Raw genomic sequence first — 16,936 nt, forward strand, 5'->3', positions numbered from 1 at the left:
CAGACGCAGGTTGGAGGAACAACACCTCATATTCTGCCTTGGGAGTTTCCAACCTGATGGCCTCAACATCGATTTCTCTAACTTCCGGTAAACCCACCCTTACTTCTTCTTCCCCCCCCCCCCCCCACTCCTTTGTCTTCCCTTATTTCTGTGGCTCCCTTACCCCGCCTTGATGACCTGCCCATCTCCTCTCCTCTCCTCCCCTCCCCCATCTTTATACCATGGTCCACTGCCCTCTCCTACTGGATTTCTCCTCCTCCAACCCTTTGCGTCTTCTACCTCTCACAGCTTATTACATCTCCCCCCCACCCCCCACACCTACCATCCCCCCCCTCACCTGGACTTGCCTATCACCTGCCTGTGTGTGCTCCTCCCCCTCCCCCCACCTCCTTACTCTGGCTTCTGCCCTTTTCCTTTCCAGTCCTGACGAAGGATCTCAGCCTGAAATGTCGACTGTTTATTTCCTTCCATAGATGCTGCCTGACCTGCTGAGTTCCTCCAGCACTTTTTGTGTATTGCTCCAGATTCCAGCATCTGTAGAATTTCTTGTGTCTCAGATTTTTTTTTACTCTTTACTTTCCACTTGTTCGTTGGTCATGTTGCCTTTGTTGGCCTGCCATCCATTTTCAGAGCTAGCATTGTTTCCTTCAAAATACTTGGCTGGTTGGAATGCAAATTTAAAGAATTTTGTTTTACAAGGCAATTTCTAACTGTATTTGACCTGATTAGACAATAAGAACTGCATGCAAAGCCTCTTAAGAAAGTAAATTTGTCAAAATCGGTCATTTCCATGATAACTACCAGAGAAGAGCACAAACAAGATTACAAGTCTCAATAAAATAAAAGTAATTAAAACTCCTGTTGATTTCTCCGAATGGAACGAAAATTGTACAAATCAGATTGGCATTTCCGTTCCAAGATTATCATTTTAGTTCATCACATTGACAGATAAAGATTTCCTCTGCTTTCACGAAAGAAAATACATTGGATTGAATCCACCATGAACACATTAGAACCTCATGTGAATTGGGCTCAGAATTTAAAAATAAAATGTACTACATGGATTCATTCAACTTGTGTTACTTTTAGATGTCTAGAGCAGTTGCTGCTTTATTAACAACATAATAAATACTTTACACTTAGTTATAATAGACAGAATTAATCATGATATCTTAGTATGTGTTTTAGTTTGCAGAATATTCTAAAATAGCAACAATTCACAAAGTTATTACTAATCTAATCCAGAAAATGTTAATTTGGACCTTGAGTTCAGAGGTATCTGGAAAATATCTTGAATTGAATGTAAGGGTTTGGCTGCAAGTAAGAAAATTCTGTTGCATTTACTTCTGCCTATGATTTCAATTGCAGGTTACCTTGTTTACAGTGCCTCTTATGATGACATCTTGCAGGACAAATGGTCGACAAAGCCTACAGTAGGCAGCACACATTTAGCTATTGAAAATCTGAAGCCAAACACAAGGTATGGTTGAAGGAAGCATGTGGTCAGTAGGAAAGCATACTACCTTATAATTTTGATCATTTTCCTTAGTTATTTGAACCCTTTTGAATATTTGTCATGCACGTCATTTTGCAGACCATTTGGCTCAACTGCTCTTGCACCACATGAGCCTCCTCCCACCCCAGTTAAACTCACACAGAAACAGGCCCTATGGCCCAACTGGTCCTTGCTGACCAAGATTCCTGTCTAAACTAGTCCTATTTGCTCGTGTTCCTATCCATTTACCTGTCCAAGTGTCTTTTAAATGTTGTTAATGTACCTGCCTCAACCACTTCCTCTGGCAGCTCATTCCATATACTGACCACTCTCTGGGTGAAAAGGTTGGCCCTCAGGTTTCTATTAACTTTCTCTTCTCTCACCCTAAACCTGTTTCCTCTTGTTCCAGATTCCCCAGCCCTGGGAAAAAGACTGTGCACATTCACCGTATCTATGTTCCTCATGTTTTTCTACACCTCTCTAAGATAACCCCTCATTTTCCTATGCTGCAATTAGTAAAATCCCAACCTGTTCAATCTCCCTCCATAACTCAGGCCCTTGAATCCCAGCAACGTCCTTGCAAATCTCCTCTGCACTCTTTCCAGCTTAATGGCATCTTTCCTATAGCAGGATGACCAAAACTGAATACAATATTCCAAATGTGGCCTCATCAGCATCTTGTACAACTGTAACATAACATCCCAACTTCAATACTGAATGCCCTGACTGATGAAGACCAGCGTGCTAAAAGCCTTCTTCAGCACCCTGTCTACTTGTGACGCTACTTTCAGGGAACCATGTACTTGTACTCCAAGGTCCCTCTGTTCTACAACACTCCCCAGGGCCTTAACATTCACTGTGGAAGTCCTATCCTCATTTAGCTTCCCAAAATGCAACACCTTGCAGTTATCCGATTTAAACTCCATTTGCCATTCCTCGGCCCACTTACCTAGCTGATCGAGATCCCTCTGTAAATCCTGATAACCATCTTTACTGTCTGCAGTCCCACCTATTTTAGTGTTGTCTGCAAATTTACTGACCATGCCTTGCACATTCTCATCCAAATCATTGATATAAATGACAAATAACAAAGGGGCTAGCACCAGCCCCTGAGGAAAACCACAAGTCATGAGCCTCCAGTATGAAAACAACAATCATCCACCATCACCCTCTGCTTCCTACCATCAAGCCAATTAGCTAGCTCTCCCTCGATCCCATTGCAATCTAGCTTTCCATAGCAGCCTACCATGTGGAGCGTTATCTAAGGCCTTTGGCCTTTTGCTCTTGGAGTAAAATGCATGAAAAACTAGGGATTTTTAAAAATATTTTATTCTTGGAATGTGGCAGTGTTGGCAAACCTTTTTTTGTTTATCATCCACAGTGTACATGCTGACTTGATTTACCATGATCCTTATCATAAAAGTTCTTGTATATCTTGGTCCACAAAGATCATGGCAGTGAAACCCAGATTTTAAATACGTTTGTTTAATATGGTGCTATGTAATTGTATATATTTTACAATTGATTCATTGCAGAATTTACTCAACCTTGAGCTCAATATGGGTATTTCATTAATCATGGAAGGATTTCAAGATCAATGAAACAGGTGGAGAGAGAATATGTGTCTCAGCTGCAAGGTCTTGTTTTTGAGGGAAAAGTTTCTAAATCCAAGCTTTCAGACGGAAGTACAGTGCAGATAAACATTTTCCATATTTTTTCACCAGCAGCAAAATCTTCTCAAGTAGCCCAGATTTAAATATACTAAATTTCCTTTCAGCTTCAGTAGACCATCTAAAAATAATATGTACTCGGGATTGGAGGGGAATTTGAGTGATTTTTTTGTTTGCTCAAGGAATGATGAGTTGTGAATCTCACTGCCTGAGAGGTTGGTTAAAGTAGGCACTCTCTTTGCATTTAAAAATAACTTGGGTAACTGCTTGACATCATAAAGTTTATGATGTGACAGGTTAAGATCCAGAAAATCTTAACAGCTCTTTATCGCTGGCACGCATATTATAGGTCCCATGACCTCTAAATGTGTGTTATGGATGATACGACTTCTGGTTGTACATTTTGGAAGTCTAATTCACAATCTCAACAATTTTGGTGGAACTATAAACACACTTTTTCTTCCTGTTTTAATGCAAAGAAGCTATTTAGTTGTTAGCCACTTCTGCCTAAACTATATCAATTCTTTAAAGAATCTAAGATGTGAATAGTAGAGCCATGGTCTTATTCAACCTATGACTTTTCCCATATAACTTCTGCAACAGATGAATGAAGTAACTTGATTCTTTAAAACCGATTTGACGTTTGAAATCTCATCATATCTTGTTGACTGAAATTATTGTGCTTTACCTGCAGTGAAATGACTTTTCATATTGGTTGGTCACCTTTGGAAAATATGTCCTGTGCTCCAGAGATTTCACCTCAGGAATAGTCAATCACTATAGAACATGGAGATCAAGGCAGTGTAGCAGGTACTGCTAGAGTTAACAGTTGGAACTACCCAGTAGGCCCCTTATATCAATGAATGGTATCACATTATCCAGGCCCCCCTTACAACTTACATAGAACAGTACAGTACAGGAACAGGCCCTTTGGTCCACGATGTTGTGCCGAACTAATTAAACTGGTATTTGAATGCCTAACTAGACTAGCCCCTTCTGCCTACACAAAGTCCATACCCCTCCATTCTCGGCATATTCATGCACCTATCTAAGAGCCTCCTAAATACCTGTATTGTATTTGCCTCCACTACCATCCCCGGCAGCGCATTCCAGCCATCCACCACTCTCTGTGTAAAAAAACTTTCCCCTTACATCTCCTTTAAACTTATTCCCTCTCACCTTAAATGCATGCCCTGTAGTATTAGACATTTCAACCCTGAGGAGAAAGATACCGGCTGTCCACTCTATCAGTGCCTCTCATAACCTTATAAACTTCTATCAGGTCTCCCCACAGCCTCTGCCACTCCAGAGAAAACAACCCAAGTTTGTCTAAACTCTCCTCTTTGCACATGCCCTATAATCCAGGTAGCATCGTGGTAAACCTCTTCTGTACCCTCTCCAAAGCCTCCACATCCTTCCTGTATGTGGTGACCAGAATTGAATGCAGTACTCCAGATGCGGCCTAACCAGAGTTTTATCAGGCTGCAACATAATTTCTTGACTCTTGAACTCAGTGCTTTGACTAATAAAGGCAAGGATACCATACACCTTCTTTACCATGCTATCAATTTGAGCAGCCACTTTTAAGGAGCTATGGACTTGGACCCCATGATCTCTCAGTATATCAACAAAGGGTCCTGCCATTAACAGTGTACTGTCCCTTTACATTTGATCTCCCAAGGTGCAAAACTTCACATTTGGTTGGGTTGACCTCCATCTGCCATTTCTCTGCCCATATCTGCATCTGATCTATATACCATTGTATCCTTTGCCAGTCTTCTGTGCTATCCACCATACCACTAATCTTCGTATCATCTGCAAACATGCTAACCCACCCATGTACATTTTCATCCAGGTTATTTTTACACATCATAAACAGCAGAGGTCCCAGTACAGATCCCTGAGGAACACTGCTAGTCACAGACCCTGGGCCAGAATAAGTCTCATCACCCACTACCCTCTGTCTTCTATGGGCAAATCAATTTTGAATCCAAACTACCAGGTCACCATGGACCCCATGTATCTTAATCTTCTGGATCAGCCTACCATGTGGGACCTTGTCAAACACCTCATTAAAATCCATGTAGACAACATCCACAGCTCTGCTCTCTTGAATCACCTCCTTGGAAAAACTTAATCAAGTTAGTAAGACGTGACTGAGACATATGGGCCAAACACGGGCAAATAGAATTAGCTTAGATGGGAATCTTGGTTGGCATGGACCAGTTAGTCTGAAGGGCCTGTTTCCATGCTGTATCACTCGCCCTGCACAAAGCCATGCTGACTGTCCCTAAATAAGCCATGGTTTTCCAAATGCTCATGAATCCAATCCTTAAGAATCCTCTCCAATAGCTTCCCTACCACCAACATGAGACTCACTGGTCTGTAGATTCCAGGATTATCCCTATTTCCCTTCTTGAACAACTGAACAACATTAGCTACTTGCCAGTCCTCTAGAACCTCACCTGTGGCTAGAGAGGACATGAAGATCTTGGTCAAGGCCCCAGCAGTCTCATCTCTTGCCTCTCTCAATAACCTTGGGTATATCCCATCAGGCCCTGGGAACTTACCAACCTTAATGTTCTTCAAGAAACCTAATACTACTTTCTTCTTTACCTCAAAATGCCCTGGCATATTAGCGTGCTCCACACTGATCTCACTATCCTCCATGTCCTTCTCCTTGACAAATGCTGACACAAAGTTCTTGTTTATAACCTTGTCCACATCCTCTACCTCCAAGCACATGTTCCCCCCTTCATCCTTGTGCGGTCCTACCCTCTCCCTAGTTATCCTGTTGATCTTGATGCATGTATTAGAATGCTTTGGTATTCTCTGTCATCCTACTGGTGGAACCAGAATCCTGATACACATGTTTTTGATCAGGGAGGGCACATCATTGTCAAGGAAGTCAGACACACAGTTTGTTGTGTGAGGTGTGGGGAGTCGGATGTACAACAAGTCTGGGTTTGCAAAGTTGTGTGCAGAGTGAGTGGACACATCATCTCGCCATGGTCTACTTTAGAGTCATGGAGGTGGACAGCACAGAAGCAGGCCCTTCGGCCCACCATGTCCATGCAACCTTCTCACCTATCTACGTTCATCCCACTTGTCTGCATTAGGTCCGTATACTTCACTAAGTTTAAGAGAAATTTAGACAGTCCTCTTTAAGTGCTTTTCTAAATGTCTATTAAATATAATGATTATATCTGATTCCACCGCCACCTCTGGCAGTGAGTTCAAATATCATAATCACTATTTGTGCAAAACAAAAAAGTCCTCTCAAATCCACTTTAAACTTCTTTCTCTCACTTTAAACCAATGGCTTCTTGTTTTTGATACCCTTACTATGGTAAAAAGATTTTGACTATCTACCCTCTCTATGCCTCATCTTTATATACTTTTTGTCAAGTCACCCCTCAGCATCCTAAGCTCCAGGGAGAATAAGTCCACCCTCTCCAATCTGTCCCCATAACCAAAGTCCTCCAGTCCAGTCAGCATCCTGGTGCATCTGCTCTAAACCCTTTGCATTGTAATCTCATCCTTCCTATGGTGTGATGGCCAGAACTGCACACAATGCTCCAAGTGTGATCTAACCAGTGTTTTGTAAAAATGCAACTAAACGTCCCAACTTTTATATTCTGTGTCCCAACCTAAGAAGGCATGCAGAACTGCATGGACTCAACTGGTCCATGCCGACCAAGCTGCCATCTTAGCTGTTCCCATTTGCCAGCATCTGGCCCATGTCCTTCTAAATGTTTCCTAGCCATGTACCTGTCCAAGTCCTTTTAAATGTTGTTAATACCTGCCTCAACCATTTTCTCTGGCAGCTCATTCCATATATGGACCATCCTCTGGGTGAAAAAGTTGCTCCTCAGATTCCTGTTAAATCTCCCCATCTCACCATGTCTTGTGTTCAACATGGATGTCTCAGAGATGCAATGAAATATGTTTCTGAAGAGTAACTGAACCTACAGAGAGGCAAGCTCTCAGTATGATCTTAATGCAAATGAATAACAAATTGTTTAGGGAGGGACCTGCAAAGTGTAGGGCTGATCAGTTGAAAGCATCTTTGACTGTGGTGGTATGAAGCAAATACTTGAGTTAGGAGGTAGGGTTGTGGTTGAAGGAGATTGTTAAGAAAGGGAATAATGGAGTGAGCGATTTGAAGAGGCTGAGACCTTTCAGTCAGAACCATCATAGAGCAACGTTATGTTGGAGGTGAGGGAAGGAGGAAATGTTATGAGTTTTGTACTTGGAGAATTTTGTGCTTTTGTTAAATACCCACATTTTCTGAATGTTTACTGATGTCAAAGAGCTTTGCTTGCTGCTGACACAGTCTGGGAAATGAAGGGCATCGTGTGCTTCTGGTGAAAATTTTAACTTCGATCTTTTCTGCCAAATTAAAATAAGAGTTTGGACTGATGTTGTGTACCATGTGCTATCAGGTTGATCTGGAACTGATTTAGAACGTAGCCCAGCTTTGTAAGCAAAATAATTGCTGATATTTGTTATTTTTCAGATATTATTTTAAAATTCAAGCAAAAAATCCATATGGTTATGGTCCCATTAGTGAAGCCTTGTCTTTCATTACAGAATCAGGTAATATATGACATTTACTATTTGATTATTGTAATAGATCCATGAGCCAGAAATTGAGTTTAAATCAAATTGGGCAAGTTGTGAAATCAAGTTTAATGCCTTGAATTTATTGATTGACATCAATGAAGCAAGCCATGAAAACTGCTGATTATAGCAAGAACCTACTGATTAATTTGTGTGGTACAAGGAAGTGATCCTGCTATCCTTTCCATTTTGTCCTTTGCAAAATCCAGCTCCAGATTATGAGGCTGACTCTTGGCCTGAATTTTCTTCCTGGAGCTAGTCATTAAGGAAAAGGGGATGGTGATGTCTGCAACTGAACACTTAGCCCAGTGAAACTAAAACTGGGTTCTATACGTTGCTTCTCCCTGCTACCCCCTAACCCTCTGCATTTTATTGTAGAATTTACCATCTGCCCATTCTGTCCATGTGTAAAAGTAGTTGGGCATAGTACATGATTTAAGATAAACTCCCTTTCTATTACTGACTCAGAAAAAGAAACTTTAATTTAGCCATCTCTCTTTTTATTCCCTGCAACCACTGACTGGGTACAGGAAGTTCTGATTCAGCCACATCCCCCACTGAAATTTGGTGGATCTTGAATGCACTGCAGCAGCATCAAATTGGCCACAATGGGCTTACTCTGCAGAGCAGATTCTCCTCTGCAAAGTGTCTCACCACCCTGCTCTGTTTTATGTAATTGATTACCACCCAGGAAAAACAATCCTGACGCTCTGAATTTTGATGTTTAGAATTAGCCGTTCAAGTTATTTTAACATTTCGAAAAATGAAGCAATTCCAAGATCACTGCACAGTGTTTTACTTCATGCACCCTGCTTGTTGTCTCCTCGCTGCATTGGCAGGATTGCTGAAATCACCCTGTCATATTCTTAAAATTCTACAGCTTATCATGCCATCTTTGGACTTTGCTAAATGCATGCACCTGCTGCGAAGCTTGGGCTCTGAAAGCACTGATCACAAAATTTGATGTCTGGGCAGCTTCCTTCATCTTTGAACGGGTAGAGCATAGGTTCACCAGATTATGTCCTGAGATGAAAGCAGGGGATAATCTCATTGAAATGTGTATTTGTGGAGAGTTGGACACAGTGGATGTTGAGATGCTGGAGAGTCAAGAAGTGAATGTTGTTGTTTCAGGATAAGGAGTGAACCATTTAAGGTGAAAATAAGATTTTTATTTCACTCTGTGAGCTGTGAATGTGTGTACCTCTCCAGTATAATGGAACTCAACTGATGTGGAAGACTGAGAGCAAGATATTCCTCTGGATTTAGGGAATGAAGGGTAATGGGGACATGACAAGAAATTAACTAATGTAAATTTTAAGGTGTTATTTTATAAACTCCCACATTTTCATGCAGTAGTTGCTTGTTAATGCTTTACAGTTATTTCACTAATGAAGCCAAATTGCTACTTGTTTTTGACCAAATGTATTTTTCTATTTCAACAGATGACCCACTGATTATTGTCAGACCACCTGGTAAGTATCCCCAAACATGGAAATCCCAAACCTTTCAATTAGTTGTTTTGTGCATCTGTGTCACGGCAGTTTCTATTTTAATTATTCACAGTAATCAGAATCAAGTTTATTATCACTGACATATGTCGTGAAATTTGTTGTTTTGTGGCAGCAGTGGAGTAAATGAGCATCACTGCTTCGGCCAGCATTTACTGCCCATCCCTAATTGCCTTTAAAAGTGGATGTTGAGTCACCCTGAACCACTTCAGCCCTTGTATTTGCTTTAGGGCAGGGAGTTCAAGGAATTTGATCAGTGATTATGAAGGAACTGCAATATATTTCTAAGTCATCAGGGTGTGTGCACAAGTACTTGGCAGTGCGCCAATATACTTTTTGTACTTGTCCTTCCAGGTAGTAGAATTCAAAGGCTCAGAAACACTGACGTAAAACCTTGACAGTTTGGTGCACTGGACCATGTAGATTCTGTACACAAGAGCCACATTCCCCGGTCATGAGGGAGCAGATGTTTAATGTGCCTGGTGGTGTGGGAGGGAATGTGGATGGATGCTTATAAAACAGTCTGCTTTGGGTTGAGCTTGTTGAATATTGTTGTAGTTGCACTTATCCAGACAAATGGAGAATTTCCATCATATTGCTCAATTGTGTTTTTAAGGTGATGAAAAGGCCTTGACGCTGAGGTCTGACTGCAGAATAGCCAGATGTACCCATTGTGTTTATGTGTTTGATCTTAAATGTCCAGTCAGCAGTAATCAAGGATATTAACGGTGATGGTGCTGCCTTTGGTTCTCAAGGAGAGGTGATTAGGTTATGTTGGAGGAGATGGTCATTTTCCAGCATTCACAGGTGTGGATGTTAGTTACCACTTGTTAGTTTCAACATGAATGTTTCCAGGTATTGCTTCTGCTTCATCCCAAATGGAAGTTCCCTAGAGAACGGAACACCCTGCAACAATCATTAATCATTGATTTTCTGACCATAATGGTGGAAGGAGGGACATTAGAGCAGGTGGAGATGGTTAAGTGTAGGACAATGCCCTGAGGGGCTTCTCCAGCAATGCCTGTTGCTGAAATTAATAGCTACCAGAAATGTCAGCCAGCAAGGTATGGCTTCGACCGGGGCAGAGTTTTAACTGCTGATTTCCATTGTTTTCAATTTTACCAGAGTGTGTGATGTCACATGTTCAATGTGATCTTGATATTGAGGGCAGATATGCTCTCTCCCATCTCTGGCATATAGCTCTTTTATCCATTTAAGGGCTGTATATTGATTTGAAGGAAATTACTGTATGTTACTCCCGATGAAGCCAATCACTCTGCCAACGATTGACATTAATTGGTGCATTGAATTTGTCATTTTTAGTGAAGTGGATGTGCCCAGGCAATGTTTCATGTTGCCAGGTGGCTGTCATTGTTTATCTGAAGCAGCTTGACTGGGAACTCAGCTAGTTCTGGAGCACAAACTTTTAATGCTGTGGCCTGGAGATTATTGTGGCCCCTAGCCTTGTCTGTATCCTGTGTATTCAGCTGTTTCTTGATAATGCATGAAGTGAATTTACTTGGCCAAAGACTGTCTCTGTCATGCTGGGCCCCTCAAGAGGAAGCCAAAATGGATCATTTTAGCACTTCAGGCAGAAGATGTTTCCAAATATTCCAGCTTAGTCTTTTGCACTCACATGCTGAGCTCCGTCATCACAATGCACAATTTGTGTAAGTGGTTTGTGTTCCCTGCAATTTTCTGTCCATTGATTTTAACATCAAGTGTGATGTGCTGACCTCTGTATAAACCCATTCTGCATATCCCTCTTCTCTTAAATTTAGCTTCTAGGATAACTGCCTTTGTCAGTGCCAGCTTGTTAAATTACAACTGGAATCTGATTTTGGATCTGAAGTGGAACCATTTAAAACAGATTGGAGGAAACTCTACTCCAAATTAAAATCATAAAAACAGCACGCACAGTCTAAAGGAATTACAGGTACATGGGCAAAGAATGCAGAGCCTCTGCCTAAATGAGAAATCATCCTGTAATCAAAAATTTCCTTCAATAACTTTAAATGAGATGTTAGATCATTTTATTATATTTGACACACTCATTTTCTGGTCCCAAAATACTGATTTACCTACAGTATGTTAAAAGTCTTCCTCAAAAAAAAATATCTGAGAGGTCAGAGATCCTCAGGATTCACTAATGTAGCTATAATAGTAATTGGTTTATTAGATAAGATAAAATAAGATATCTTTATTAGTCACATGTACATTGAAACACACAGTGAAATGTATCTTTTACGTAGTGTGTTCTGGGGGCAGCCCACAAGTGTCGCCACACTTCCGGCGCCAACATAGCATGCCCACAACTTCCTAACCCGTACGTCTTTGGAATGTGGGAGGAAACCGGAGCACCCGGAGGAAACCCACCCAGATACGGGAAGAATGTACAAACTCCCTACAGACAGTGGCTGGAATTGAACCCGGGTCTCTGGTGCCGTAATAGCGTTACGCTAACCGCTACACTACCGTGCCTACCCTATTATTGTCACATGTACCGAGGTACAGTGAAAAACTTTGTTTTGCATGCCATCCAGACAGATCATTTCAAACACATCAAGGTAATACAAAGGGAAAAACAATAACAGATTGCAGAATATAGTGTTACTGTTACAGAGGAAGTGCAGTGCAGATCGACAAATGCGGTGCAAGTGCCGTGACGAGGTGATTGAGAGATTAAGAGTTCATCTTTATTGTACAAGAGGTCCGTTGAAGAGTCTTATAACAGCAGGATAGAAGCTGAGCTTAATAGAAGACTGGTGGTGCGTGTTTTCAAGCTTTTTGTATCTTTTGATACAAAAATGACTGGAGTGGGAGGAGTCTTCAATTATGTTGGCTGCTTTCCCGAGGCAGCGGGAAGTGTAGATGGAGTCAATGGAGGAAAGGCTGGTTTTTGTGTTCACAACAGTCTATGTTCGCAATTTCTCGTGGTCTTGGGCAGAGCAGTTGCCATACCAAGCTGTGATGTATCCGGACAGAATGCTTTCCATGGTGCATCTATAAAAATTGGTAAGGGTCATCAGGGACATGCTGAATTTCCTTAGCCTTCTGAGGAAATTGAGGGGCTGGTGTGGTTTCTTGGCTATTAGCATCTATGTGGTTGGACCAGGGCATCTGGATAAAGCTAAACAAAGAGATCCCTACTCTTAAAGAGTGGGGATGTGTCAGCTTCAGGAAATATCCAGATCAGTCAGTGTCAAAACAGCCAACCTGCTGACAACAGCAGATTTCCAGAAAAGTATGAACACACTCAGCATGCCAGTGTGTTCTACCCATCTTGTGTTAAACCGTTTGCCACAAATGCAGAGGAGGCTGCACAATACCCTTTGGATCCCTTGGATGTACCTGTATTCATCATTTAATGGTGTGGTAATGTGCTAATGCAAGTAGGTGATGTCTCTTGCAATCAGACTGTTAGCAACACTTTGCAAAGTTATCTTGACCTTAATCAGGAGCCAAGAGCAACATACTGCAGATACTGGAAATCTGAAATAAAAGAGAATATGCTGGAAATAGTTCACAGCTCAGATGGAATCTATGGAGAGAAAAACCAGTGAATATTTAAGGTCATTGACCTTTAATCTTTTTGAAACGCCAGCTTTGTTTCTCTTTCCACAGAAAAAGCCTGGCATCTTGAGTATTTCCAACATTTTCTGTTTTTATTTCTTCACTGTTTTTATTTCTATTTTATATCTCGGAGTTTCAAGCAGTGAATATATTGTACAGTAAATTATGCAATACACATTGCATTTTGATTTCAGGAAAATTTCTCACCAGACTCTTTTATTGTTGCTAAAAAAAAATTACAAATTAGCACATGTAACAACTTGATTTTAACATTTTGAAATTCAGAATTCCATTTAGCGGTGCAAAGAGCATCATTTAATATCTGCATGTTAATTCTATACTGTCTTAATATGTCTTTGTCTTTGAGTCTTGATTTCAGTGATTACATTCAGCATGCCCTAAAAGACAGCTAATATTGAATTGCTTTGGTTTGAATTTGCAGATAACATTGAATCTAATATTACAGGTTTGGTCTGTGTGATGTTCAGGGGGAAATGAGTGATTTTTGTTCGTATATTGTGAAATGCAGCAATTAAAATTAGGTAATGAAACTTTAAACTGGTAAATGCATAACCAAATTATATATTTGAATAAATATCAAAGTATGTTCAAAAAGCAAAGACCATAAGTAAAAAAAGCATGAAGGTTATCTTGCTGGTTTTTGGCTTACAAATGCATTATAAGGCTGAGGAGGAGGTCCATTTCCTAAAAGTATTGGAAAGCCACAGGTACTTGGGTCATTTTAAGAGTCAGAGAGTTGAATAGCATAGAAACAGGCCCTTCATCCACCATATCAATGCTAACCATCATGCCTATCTATACTAATCCCATATAACTGCATAAAATCCATAAACCTCTAAGCCATGTACATTCAAGTACTTGTCCAGATGCCTCTTAAATGCTGTTACTGTTCATGCTTCCACCACCTCCTCTGGCAACACATTCCAGAAACAAATTACTTTTTTTGTGAAAATTTACCCCTCAGATCCCCTTTAAACCTCCTCCTTAAACCAATGCTCTCTAGTTTTATACACCCCTATAATGGAAATCAGACGCTGGCTATCTACCCTATCTTTGCCTCTCATAATCTTGTATACCTCCATCATGCCACCCCTTGGCCTCCTTTGCTCCAGGAAAAACACATTCAGCCTATTCAATCCCTACTGATAATTTGAACCCTCAAATTCAGGCAACATCCTTGTTAAATCTTAATTACATCTTTTCTGCAGTGTGGCAACCAGAACGGCTCAATGCTCCCGGTGCAGCCTAACCAATGTTTTGTACAACTGCAGCATGACATCCCCACTCTTGTACTCAATGCCTTGGCTAATGAAGGCAAGCACACCATACGCCTTCTTCACCACTCTATCTATCTGTGTTGTAACATTGATTTCTCTCAACATAAATGAGCTCAGAGCAATCCCCTACAACCTATATTTGCATACTGCCAGTGACTGCTTCACTAACTGGGGAGTTATGAATTGAACTGAGTACAATAACTATTGGCAGACATTTCACATCTGACTTTAAGATGAAGGGATTGCCATTGATGAAACAGCTGAAGATGATTGGGCCTTCAGCATTGCTTTGGGGATCTCCTCCAGTGAAGACATGATGCTGAATGAATAACCAACAACATCCAGAATCACCATCCTCTGAGCTTGATGTGACTCCTGCCAGAGGAGAGTTTTACCTCTCTTCCCTTTTCCCCCCTCCCCATCCCCAAAATCAATGTCCTCATTCCCATTAACATTTACTTTACCAAGACTACTTGATGTCCCATTTGACTGAGTGATGTCCTGATGATGTGGGCAATTACTACTGCCACATGTCAGGAATTTAACACATTTGTTCATGATTGGACCAAGGTTTTCATAAGGGCTGGAATTAAGTAGTCTTGGTGGAACGTAAATGGAGCAAGTTCCTTTGTGCGTGATTGAAAGCAGCATGAAAGAGTATTAATAAGCTGGCTTGGGGTTGTCTTTTCATAACCAAACATGTTTGGCCACAACAGGAGTATTGTGTCCATTTCTGGGTGTTACATTTTAGGGAAGATGTGAATGCTTTTGAGAGAGTGCAGCAGGGATTTACCCAAGTGATACCAGTGGTGAAGGACAAGCTATGTATGTAGACTAGTGAAGCTGGTGTTGGTCTCTTTGGAACAAAGGAGGTTGTGAGGGGTGTAGATAGAGGGAAGCTGTTTCCATTGGCGAGGGTCGTGAACTAGGGAACACAGAATGATTGGCAAGAGGTTAGGAATACACTACTGAGGATAGTTATGGAAATGGATTCAAATACAGCATTCAAAAAGAAAGCAAATAGACTTCTGACAGAAAACAATTTGCTAAGCCATAGAACATAGAACAGTACGGGACAAGAATGCAATGTCTGCACCAAATGCAATGCCAAATTAAACTAAATGTCTTCTGCCTGTACATGTGTTGTGCAATGAACCAGATTTGATGAGGGAGCTTAAGGTAAAGGAATCCTTAGGAGGCAGTCATCATAATATGATAGAATTCACCTTGCAGTTTGAGAGGGAGAAGCTAAAATCAGATGTATTGGTATTACAGTTGAGTAAATGTAACCACAGAGGCATGAGGGACATGCTGGCCAAAGATGCCCAGAAGGTGACCCTGGCAGGGATGATGGTACAGCAGCAATGGCAGGAATTTCTGGGAGTAATTCGGAAGACGCAGGATCAGTTCACCCCAAAGAAGCAGCAGCATTCTAATGGGAGGATGAGGCAACTCTGGCTGACAAGGGAAGTCAAAGACAGCATATAAGCAAAAGAGAGGGCATAAAATATTGCATTAATTCGTGGGAAGCTAGAGGATTGGGAAGATTTTAAAAACCAACAGAAGGCAACTAAAGAAGCAATAAGGAGAGAAAAGATGAAATAGGAAGGTAAGCTAGCCAATAATATAAAAGAGGATACCAGAAGTTTTTTCAGATATATAAAGAGTAAAAGAGAGGAAGGCGTGGACATCGGACCGCTGGAAAATGACGCTGGAGAAGTAGTAATGGAGAACAAAGAAATGGCGGATGAACTAAATAAATATTTTGCACCAGTCTTCACAGCGGAAGACACCAGCAGCATGCCAGAGATTTGAGAGAATCGGGGGGGGGGGGGGGGGGGGGGGGGAGGGGTGCAGAAGTGAGTGTACTCACCATTACTGAGGAGAAGGTGGTTGGGAAGCTGACAGGTCTGGAGGTAGGTAAGTCAGCTGGACTGGATGGAATCCACCCCAGGGCTCTGAAAGAGGTAGCTGAACAGACTGTAAGGTAGTAGTAGTGATCTTTCAAGAATCACTGGAGTAGGAATGGTCTCAGAGGACTGGAAAATCGCTAATACCACTCCACCCTTTAAGAAGGGAGGGAGGCAAAAGACAGGAAATTATAGGCTGGTTCACCTGACCTCAGTGGTTTGTAAGATGTTAGAGTCCATTGTTAAGGATGAGGTTTCAGGGTACTTGGAAGCACATGATCAAATAGGCCAAAGTCAGTATGCTTTCCTTAAGGGGAGATCTTGTTTGACAAATTTGTTGGAATTCTTTGAGGAAGTAACTGGCAGGATAGACAAAGGAGAGTCAGTGGATATTGTTTACTTGGATTTTCAGAAGGCCTTTGACAAGGTGCCGCACATGAGGCTGTTAAACAAGATAGGAGCCCATGGTATTACAGGAAAGGTACTCAGATGGAGACAAGATTGGCTGACTGGCAGAGGGCCAAGAGTGGGAATAAAGGGGGCCTTTTCTGGTTGGCTGCCGGTGACTAGTGGTGTTCAGCAGGGGTCAGTGTTGGGTCCGCTACTTTTCACGTTATATGTTAATGATCTGGATGATGAAATTGATGGCTTTGTGGCCAAGTTTGCAGATGATACAGAGATAGGTGGAGGGGCAGGTAGCATTGAGAAAGCAGGGAGTCTGCAGAAGGACCTGGATAGGTTGGGAGAATGGGCAAAGAAGTGGCAGATGGAATACAGCGTAGGGAAGTGTATGGTCATGCACTTTGGTAGAAGGAATAAAGGCGTAGACTATTTTCTAAATGGGGAGCAAATTCAGAAA

General features: G+C 41.5%; 1 protein-coding gene across 1 annotated transcript in view; it reads left to right on the forward strand.

Moving 5' to 3' along the window:
* The window catches only part of fndc1 (fibronectin type III domain containing 1), a 151,637-nt gene that overhangs the window by 121,640 nt on the left and 13,061 nt on the right, over positions 1-16,936 (forward strand). Inside the window, exons 19-21 of the mRNA XM_052011235.1 lie at positions 1,369-1,480; positions 7,685-7,764; positions 9,231-9,260. Coding sequence (XP_051867195.1) covers positions 1,369-1,480; positions 7,685-7,764; positions 9,231-9,260 — 222 coding nt within the window. The remainder of the gene's footprint in view (positions 1-1,368; positions 1,481-7,684; positions 7,765-9,230; positions 9,261-16,936) is intronic.

The sequence above is a fragment of the Pristis pectinata genome, chromosome 3 (genome assembly GCF_009764475.1).
Source record: "Pristis pectinata isolate sPriPec2 chromosome 3, sPriPec2.1.pri, whole genome shotgun sequence".
Lineage (NCBI taxonomy): Eukaryota > Metazoa > Chordata > Chondrichthyes > Rhinopristiformes > Pristidae > Pristis > Pristis pectinata.